The sequence below is a fragment of the Salmo trutta genome, chromosome 8, assembly GCF_901001165.1.
Source record: "Salmo trutta chromosome 8, fSalTru1.1, whole genome shotgun sequence".
Lineage (NCBI taxonomy): Eukaryota > Metazoa > Chordata > Actinopteri > Salmoniformes > Salmonidae > Salmo > Salmo trutta.
The window spans coordinates 26,581,297-26,591,391 of record NC_042964.1 but is presented as its reverse complement, the minus strand read 5'-3'; the positions used below and the strand labels follow the sequence as shown (position 1 = coordinate 26,591,391).

General features: G+C 41.7%; 1 protein-coding gene across 1 annotated transcript; it reads right to left on the bottom strand.

Moving 5' to 3' along the window:
- Positions 1–226: 226 nt before the first annotated feature.
- Positions 227–6,062, bottom strand: si:dkey-171c9.3 (uncharacterized). The gene is made up of 2 exons (XM_029760676.1): positions 5,946–6,062; positions 227–2,869 (listed from the first exon to the last, which is right to left on the bottom strand). The coding sequence occupies exons 1-2, from the start codon at positions 5,946–5,948 to the stop codon at positions 1,478–1,480; spliced, it is 1,395 nt and encodes a 464-aa protein (XP_029616536.1). The 5' UTR covers positions 5,949–6,062; the 3' UTR covers positions 227–1,477.
- Positions 6,063–10,095: the final 4,033 nt, after the last annotated feature.

Below are 10,095 nucleotides of genomic sequence, written 5' to 3'. Positions count from 1 at the left end.
AAAAGAAATGGAAAATGAAAGGTGGAGCGGCGATGGCTAGAAGACCGGTGACTTCGACCGCCGAACGCCGCCCGAACAAGGAGAGAGACCGACTTCGGCGGAAGTCGTGACACTTTGGTTTATTTTGAACATTGAGAGCGTGCTCCTGTGGTTGGATAAAAAATGTATTATAATACAGTATATTTGGGCCCAGTACATGCTTGGGCCCAGGAACTGACTCATACAATTCACCAGTCACATATTTATTAAGCATTTTGTATTTACTGTTATTAACCTTTCCACATGTACCAACACACCTGTGTGATCATTCTACAGCGGTCCTTGTAGCATACGATCAAACCGGTGTGATTAGAAAGCGTATTTAGAACGTCCAGTTTCGAATGACGCAACAATCAGAATTTGAGCTGGCCACAGTTTTTTCAGAAACAGTTTGCACAAACACAGTCCTTAACAAAGTTATGTCCAGAATGTGAACAATTTATTTTTGGATGCAATGTTCAGACATTCACAGAAGTAGCTACAACATAACACAATCATCCAAACTGGAAAAATGTAAACTACATTTGTCCTAGCGCTAACTGAGGAAATATTGATATATCACAAGCGGTCATATATTTATAACTCTCGGCTGACATAAACTACAATATGAATTAGCTAATAGTAATTACTATTTATAATTAATCACATCATGGGTGAGCGAAATAATTGAGTTGAACACTTTCTAGAAATCGAAAGTAATCCGATGATGGGTAGTTTGTGCGCTCTGCCATGCTTGTTTTTTTTTGCATCAACCAAAGATAATCAGAGGAGACAAGATGAGATTGGTCTGTTTATAGTATGCATATTGAAGGGGGTGAAATGGACTACTTCTATGTGAATTAATGAAGAAGCAAATATTGTCAATTTTCTCTTTCAGTTAAAGTGCACTAGGTTCAAGTGCATGACAACATTGTCTGACCATTAACTCTAACCATATGGCAGGAAATATTGTCAGTAAACAATTATACATTAACAATGCATTCTTCATTTTGGGTTTAGGTTATAGCCCATGTACATCAACCTCATCGGTTCTGACAATACTAGCATGTCATTTTGACCACTAACTCCAACCTTGTGGCAATATCATCAGAAGTTAGCAAATGTAAAGTCCCTTCTTAATTAGGTCTATAGCTCTTGTAAACAAACCTAATCCTAATTGTGGGTTAAGGTTGTGTCATATATATATCAAGCTCATCAGTTTTGACATTACCAACTGTTTTCCAACTACAACACTTTCTTCAGGAGCTGACTATTACTCTAATGGCGCCCTCTTGGGGTCAGTTAGTTTTTTTTACCACCAGGCCGTCCAACACAGTCCAACCAGCCTGGAAAACTACACATATTCCCTATATAGTGCATTACTTTTGATCAGAGATCTGGTCAAAAGTAGTGCACCATACAGGGATTAGGGTGTAATTTGGGATGCAACCCTGGAGAGCTACATACACTGCTTCCTGGAGGCTTCCATTACACAACACCTCACCACAGCTCGGGCCAAGTCTTCAGCATAGGATTGACTGATTACAGAGGTTGGCGAGTGGGCTGGAGGGTGGGCTGTGTTGGTGGTCAGATCCAGATCCATCTCATTGGTTTTGGGTGAACAAAGTTGGACGCTGGATGACTGGTTGGGATTGGTTGGATAGGGATAGACAATTAGATGAGCCTCTTGGTCCACTGGAGTTGGTTCCCTTCTCCCTATCTGCTCCTGCCGGAGAACCAGGGAGTCATGGAGAGAGGCTGCCTTCTGCTCTTCCCATCCCAGGGAGAGTGCATCTGAGACCAGCCTTCCAACGTACTTCCTCAGCCTCACCTCACTCATGGAGGATGTGATGATTTGATCAACCATTTGATCACATATCAGAGAGAGGTCGTCAATATTTGTCATGTTATTTGTCATCCAGGTGGTGATCTCATCAGAGAGTGCATCCACATATAGTGCATCCACATATGCCATCAGCTTGGCTCTCCTTCCGTGGGGTCCTCGCTCTTCATAACCGTCCGTCAAAATACCTGTTGGTAAATCAAACGCTTCCTCTTCTTTCCAAACCTCCTCTCTCTCAGAACACTCTAGAGAAAGAGAGCTCAACAGACGCCCCATGAAATCCTCCCCCTCCCGGGTGTCCTCGACCTCCCCCACAGTCTCCAATGCGAGCCCTCCCTCTCTGTGCTTTTCCTTCGGGGTAGGGGGAGGGGGCGAGGGGAGGAACTCTTTAGCCAAACCCCCCTTTAGTTTTTGGGTAAAGCTAGCCCTGCTCTGGACCATCTCTGAGAAAAGAGGTGTGGTTGGGGGGGCATCTGGGTAGTCCAGTGATCCCACTGTAGGAAGCCCCGACTGGGGTAAGAAGGAGCAGTAGGAATGGGTGTGCTTGGAGGGTTGTGAAGTGGAGGTGGATGATCCAGAGCTGTGGGACTTGATGGTCACATTGGGATTATATTGAGGTTTCTCACCATTGCCACTCATCTCTGTGTGCATATGAACCTCCCCATGTCTTGTATTGTGTAGTTCCTGCTCCCTTCTATCTGAGGATGGGCTGGGGTTGGAATATGACCTAGATCTTGTATTAGACCAAAATATCTCACTTCTAATTGCTTCCTTCAAGGCAGCTGTGATGGCCAGAGAGGCTAACTTCTCAGCCAGTCTCTCCTGGACTGGAGGACACCCGGATGAGGACTCGTATGTAGCTGAGTATATTATGTCTTCCGCCATGGTGTGGGCAAAACCGTGAATGGTTCTTTCATTGTCTGGGCTGGGATCTAGAACCTTCAGGCCCACACTTTCTGGACTGGGTTCTGGAACATTCTGGACCCCATTCAATACCTCCATTGGAACCTATTAATAAAAAATAAAAACCCAAAAGACACAATTAGTTTGAGTTTATTGTACACATTTGGGAGCTAAGAGCTGTATTGTGGTACACAGTTACATTATTTGTTATTTATTTTGACTTCAAGTTCAGGGGGGTAAAGTACTAAAGTAAAAATACTTTAAATTACTACTTAAATCGTTTTTTGGGGTATCTGTAGTTTTGTTTACTACTTATATTTTTGACAACTTTTACTTCACTACATTCCTAAATAAAACAATGTACTTTTTACTCCATACATTTTCCCTGACACCCAAAAGTACTCATTTTGATTCCTTAGCAGGACAGGAAAATGGTCCAATTCACACACTTATCAAGAGAACATCCATGGATATCCCTACTGCCTTTTGATCTGGCGGACTCACTAAACACAAATGCTTAATTTGTAAATTGTGTTGGAGTATGCCCCTGGCTATCTGTAGATTACTTCTTTTTTTAAATGTGTTGTTTGGTTTGCTTAAGAAGTAATTTGAAATTATCTTTACTTTTACCAGGTGAATTTCACTTTTGCTTGAGTCATTTTCTATTAAGGTGTCTTTACTTTTACTCAAGTATGACAATTGGATACTTTTTCCACCACTGTTCAAGTTGAAGTTTATGTTGTCTATGTGTTCCTGTGTTTCTAACGTCACAGACTTCAGTTAGGGTTGGGAAAATTCAGTGGTCGGAAACCACAGCCAGTGTATGTGTGTATGTGTGTTGTGCGTGAAAAAGACAGAGGTTGGAAACCCACAGCGAGCCAGCCAATCACCACAGCTGTCAAGGTTCCAGGAAGTCATTGGGTCACATGACAGACTGACAGGAATTGCAGTTTTATTTAGATCAGAGATGAAAGAGAAACCGTTTGGCTTTGTTCTTCAGTCTTTTACTGTTGTTGAATGTCTGACTTTATAAGAGCTTCTATGATACCTTGTAAAGCCAATACCTACTCTCTCTGCCTTCGCATGCTCTACAATATTAGGCTACTACAAGAAAGTGAGAATAAAGATCACCAAGTACGTTTAGATAACTATGAATACTAGGAAACATTTCACAACACTTACCTTCACTTACAAGTACAAAAAAACTATTAAAGCGCTATTGGCTTTCTCACTGCTATAACACATAATTGAACTGGCACAAAGTCAGGGCGTTTATTCCTGTCTATGTTATTACAGAGAACTGACCTGAAACCCAGGATGTGTTTTGATAGATGATGGAAGTGTGTGTGTGTGTTGGAGAATTTGACAGATGTAATACAGCCCAATAAAGGATAGTTCACAGTGGCAACAGTGCGTCAGGGTGTTCTAATGGATAACTGTATCCACATGTGAAATGTATTTGGTTTGAATGTGTGTGCAGTGGAGGCTCCTCAGAGGAGGAAGGGGAGGACCCATCCTCCTCAATGAATTTCATAAAAATAAAAAGTTCTAATTTTTAGATAAACTATACTAAATATATTCCCATGTCACCAAATAATATTTAAAAACACACTGTTTTGCAATGAAGGTCTACAGTAGCCTCAACAGCACTCCGTAGGGTAGCACCATGGTGTTGCCGGAGGACAGCTAGCTTCCGTCCTCCTCTGGGTACATTGACTTCAATACAAAACCTAGGATCTCACCCCCTTCCATAACTTACACAGTAATTATGACAACTTCTGGATGATGTCCTCCAAGATATCAGAGCCCTTGCAGCATGAACTGACATGTTGTCCACACAATCAAAGGATCAGAGAATTAATTTTTTATATTATTTTTATTTAACCTTTATTTAACTCGGCAAGTCAGTTAAGAACAAAGTCCTATTTACAATGACAGCCTACCCCGGGCGATGCTGGGCCTATTGTGCACCGCCCAATGGGACTCCCAATCATGGCCAATTGTGATACAGCCTGGAATTGAACCAGGGTCTGTAGTGACGTCTCTAGCACTGAGACGCAGCGCCTTACGATGCACCACTCGGGAGTCCTATGAATCTAGTACTGAAAGCATAAGCTACTGCTAGCTAGCACTGCAGTGCATAAAATGTGGTGAGTAGTTGACTTAAAGAGAGAGAAAGACAATACTTGAAGTTTTGAACAAATACATTTTTTTAAATGAAGGAGAAGCAAGAGAAAGATTGTCATTTCTTTTCACTTTCAGTTTCACTTACTTAGCTAGCAAATGCAGCTAGATAGTTTAGCATACATATTGAAAAATAAAATTATTTTATCCTAATACAATGTTTTGTTTAAAAAGTAAAGTACTTCGTAAAGTGAATTATGCTGTTGACCTTAACAAGGGCCACAGGATCAGTGGAAGCAAAATATCCCCATAACATCAAAGATGCACCACCACATTTTACCGTAAGTTTGAGGTCATTTTGTGCAACAGCATCATGAACTTTACCAAGTACCAGGACATTTTAGCCAAAAACCTGGTTACCTCTGCCAGGAGGCTGACACTTGGCTGCTAGTGGATCTTCCCGCAAAGCAATAACTGCAAGCACTAATCAAAATCCACAAAAAAAATGTTAATTGACCACAAAATCAACATTTCAGTCTCCGGACTTGACCCCATTTAAAATGTGGTTTGAATTGAAAAGGGCAGTCCATAATAGCTAACAAAGGATTTTAAGGATCTGGAAAGATTCTGTATGGAGGAATGGTCTAAGATCCCTCCCAATGTGTTCTCCAACCTCATAAAACAATTTTAGAAAAAGGCTGTGTCATTATCCTCACCATTGAAGACTGTTATTGAAGAAAGGGGTGCCAATAATTTGTATTACTTTTTTTTATTTTGTTTTACTTGTTAAGAAAAATCTCTTTCTTTGAGAAATTGTATTAGCATAAAATAATATAATTTCCTTTTTCTGAGCATCCAATATAACTCAGTATTTGTATTTCTTTTATACTGTCTTTTTGCTTATCTTTATCAAGGGTGCAAACAATTATGGACCTGACTGTATATGATTTCTATAAATAAAGGATAGATAAATTAAGAGATTGGAGAAGAGACTAGTTCTAGAGAAGAGACAGTAAAGATAGTAAAGAAAAGCTTTTTAGGCCTGTAGGCTACTCACCATTTTCTATCTGCGAAAGAAGCGTCAGGCAAGAGAAGACAAGACAGGTTTGCTGTAGCTGAGATGCAAATGGCCATGATGAGGAAATAGATATACTGTTATGAGCATATACTCACTTCCTGTGTGTGTAATATGAGACGGAGATATGAGAGAGAGTGAAAGCGAGATATTAAAAGGTCAAATGTTTATAGTGTGTTGTAATTTATGTTACCCTTTCTTTCTAATGCAAAAATAATTATAGCACATGAAAATAGGACTAGGCCTGCCAATTTGTTAAAATAATCCTAGGGACTTTTTGTAATATGAATTTGACTTTCAAATAGGAGTGTTTCAACAGTAAAAAAAAATATTTGGGTGAACTTTTTGTCTGTTGTAAACAAGCTAAATCTAGCTTGCTAACCTCATTTGGAACATGCCTCCTGCAAATCACACTCACATAAATTAAAACTGTTCAATAGTGAAACGGTTGAATTGTTTTTATAGGTCAAAACAAAGACAGTACAGTATGAATATAGGCAGAAACTGCTTTTCCAAAAGAGTGGAGCTTGTCCGAAGTAATTTTGAGTTTTCTCATGTCGATTAACTCATGACATTCCTGGATTACTCATAACACTTATAAAGTCAGATTTAATCAACAAATATTGTAGTCAGTTTAAAAAGGGTTAAGCGTGCAAGACTGTGTAGGTAAATATCTGTCCGTCTTGGCAAAATCACCAGGTAATGCTTGTTGTAGGGGATATCATGGCGACATTGACTATCTAAGCTCATGCGCAGAAACACGGCATTGGGTCTAACGGTCGTTGTGCAGGCCGTCAAATCAAAGGCACTCCTTCAATATGAAGTTGTTTTTGAAGAAAACATGTTCAGCTACTTAAGACATTGGCTCAAATCTAGGTTGAGGCTTTAGATTTTGAGAAAATGAGCAACTTAGGAATCATTTTTCAGTTCTCTCTTTGACTTCTCAAACCCTAAACCACGGCCTGGTCTGCTTGATCTGTTTCGCAAGCCATCCCAGAAGTCTCATGATTTTGTCCCTCTGTGTTTAGAAATTCTGTGGTTAAAATCAGAGCAGAACTCTTGCAAAAATAAGCTCAATGAGTTCCTATGGGTTTATTTTGGACCCTAAGCTTGTGCTACCTTCCCACCTTTGAGACAACGGCTCCGATTGTTAGGGCAGAGACATGAGCATCATTATACACAGATTTCTGTTAATTAAAATGATATTTTCAGAAATATGCTATGTAGACCAAGCGCCTCTCCGACATTTTGAATATGGAGCCACTTCGGCTCTATTCATGGTTTTCTATCTGCAACGTTTGCAACTGAACGTGGCCCTGATCTTGTAAAAGAAAGCAAAACCAGAGACAGTACAGTCCTGTTGCAAAATGTATTATGCAGAACTCCCACAAACGCTGCCTGCAGGAAACTACTACTACCGAATTTCGTAAGAATGCAAAAACCTCAACAAACACCAGCAAGCTCCAATTGGTTGCTAAAAGTTACAAAATTCTTAAGGCTCCGCCACCTAACGAGCATCATAGCTGAGCACTGATAGGCTAACTAGCAACACATTTCAACCAATCGAAGTGCGCTTGTTTGAAATGAAAAAGCGTTGCGGTAGCTTTTAATAAAGAATAACATCAAGACGAAGCAGTTGCTTTATAAGTGGAAGGCACTGTTGAGCGATACATCCCAAGCGGTTCGTGCTGATTGTACGGAGATTGTGACAGCCGGTTAAATGGCATCCCTTGAGAAAGCAAGAACAAGATGTACATCAGGAGAAGTGCAGTATTATCATTTAGGAGACGTATACTTGGAATACGGAGGAGGAATGGAGGGAAAAAGAGAGGCAGAGGAGGTCTAAGAGAGAGAGGGAGGGAGACTGAGCTTGAGTCAGTTAAAAATGGCAGAAAAAAGGTAGATGGTTCGTTAAAGAAGAATGGTAGAAAGTGTCAGCAGAGTGATTTCAAGACAGGAGGGGAAATGGAAGTGAATGAGGGCAAAGTATTGGAGTTGGTAGGTGTGGTGAAGTTCTCGGAGCCCGAGGCTTGCACCGAGGGTCAGGATAAAGATGAGTCTGTGACAGTAGGACTGAAATTTTTGGAAAAAGTGGACCCTTGCCTTTTAGCTGATCCATTTGTTGTGTCAGGGTTGGTGAAAACAGAGTTGGATACTGTGGAATCAGTGAGGGTAACCAGAAGTGGCCTTGTGATAATTGTTTGTGTTTCTGCTGGTCAGAGGGAGAAGGCACTCGGCATTAAACAAACAGGGGCAAGAAATGTGAATTGTTTTGCTCTCAAGAAAAGGGTGCCGTTGAAACGAGTGATTACTGGGGTAGCAGTAAATGTAAAACTTGACCAACTGAAGGGGAAGATTCCCGGTGTTTGTGATGACCGTCGTTTGGTGCAACGCAGACAGGGTGGTGAGAGTGGTGAAACAGAAGAGTCATTGTCTGTTCTTTTGAGTTTTGATGTTGAGTCTTTGCCCGACAAAGGCATGTTTGGTTATATAAGTTATCCTGTACGAGCTTTTGTGCCGAATACATGACGTTGTTACAGGTGTCAAGCTTATGGGCATGTGGTAGCAGTGTGTAGGAGGGAGGTTCCTAGCTGTGAGAAGTGTGCAGAAGGGCATGAGACAAAGGAATGTGTAGCATTGTGGAAGTAGTGGTACAGTGAGGGAAAAAGTACTTGATCACCTGCTGATTTTGTACGTTTGCCCACTGACAAAGAAATGATCAGTCTATAATTTTAATGGTAGGTTTATTTGAACAGTGAGAGACAGAATAACAACAAAAAAATCCAGAAAAACGCATATCAAAAATGTTATAAATTGATTTGCATTTTAATGAGGGAAATAAGTATTTGACCCCCTCTCAATCAGAAAGATTTCTGTCTCCCAGGTGTCTTTTATACAGGTAACGAGCTGAGATTAGGAGCACACTCTTAAAGGGAGTGCTCCTAATCTCAGTTTGTTACCTGTATAAAAGTCACCTGTCCACCGAAGCAATCAGTCAATCAGATCCCAAACTCTCCACCATGACCAAGACCAAAGAGCTCTCCAAGGATGTCAGGGACAAGATTGTAGACCTACACAAGGCTGGAATGGGCTACAAGACCATCGCCAAGCAGCTTGGTGAGAAGGTGACAACAGTTGGTGCGATTATTCGCAAATGGAAGAAACACAAAAGAACTGTCAATCTCCCTTGGCCTGGGGCTCCATGCAAGATCTCACCTCGTGGAGTTGCAATGATCATGAGAACGGTGAGGAATCAGCCCAGAACTACACGGGAGGATCTTGTCAATGTCAGTGTTTATTTTCAGCAAACTTAACATGTGTAAATATTTGTATGAACATAACAAGATTCAACAGTTGGACATAAACTGGACAAGTTCCACAGACATGTGACTAACAAAAATTGAATAATGTGTCCCTGAACAAAGGGGGGGGGGGGTCAAAATCAAAAGTAACAGTCAATATCTGGTGTGGCCACCAGCTGCATTAAGTACTGCAGTGCATCTCCTCCTCATGGACTGCACCAGATTTGCCAGTTCTTGCTTTGAGATGTTACCCCACTCTTCTACCAAGGCGTCTACAAGTTCCCGGACATTTCTGGGGGGCATGGCCCTAGCCCTCACCCTGCAATCTAAAAGGTCCCAGACGTGCTCAATGGGATTGAGATCCGTGCTCTTCGCTGGCCATGGCAGAACACTGACATTCCTGTCTTGCAGGAAATCACGCACAGAACGAGCAATATGGCTGGTGGCATTGTCATGCTGGAGGGTCATGTCAGGATAAGCCTGCAGCAAGGGTACCACATGAGGGAGGAGGATGTCTTCCCTGTAACACACAGCGTTGAGATTGCCTGAAATGACAACAAGCTCAGTCCGATGATGCTGTGACACACCGCCCCATTCCTTCGACGATAAACGCAAATCCGACCATCACCCCTGGTGAGACAAAAGTGCGACTCGTCAGTGAAGAGCACTTTTTTCCAGTCCTGTCTGGTCCAGCGATGGTGGGTTTGTGCCCATAGGCGACGTTGTTGCAGGTGATGTCTGGTGAGGACCTTCCTTACAACAGGCCTACAAGCCCTCAGTCCAGCCTCTCTCAGCCTACTGTGGACAGTCTGAGCACTGATGGAGGGATT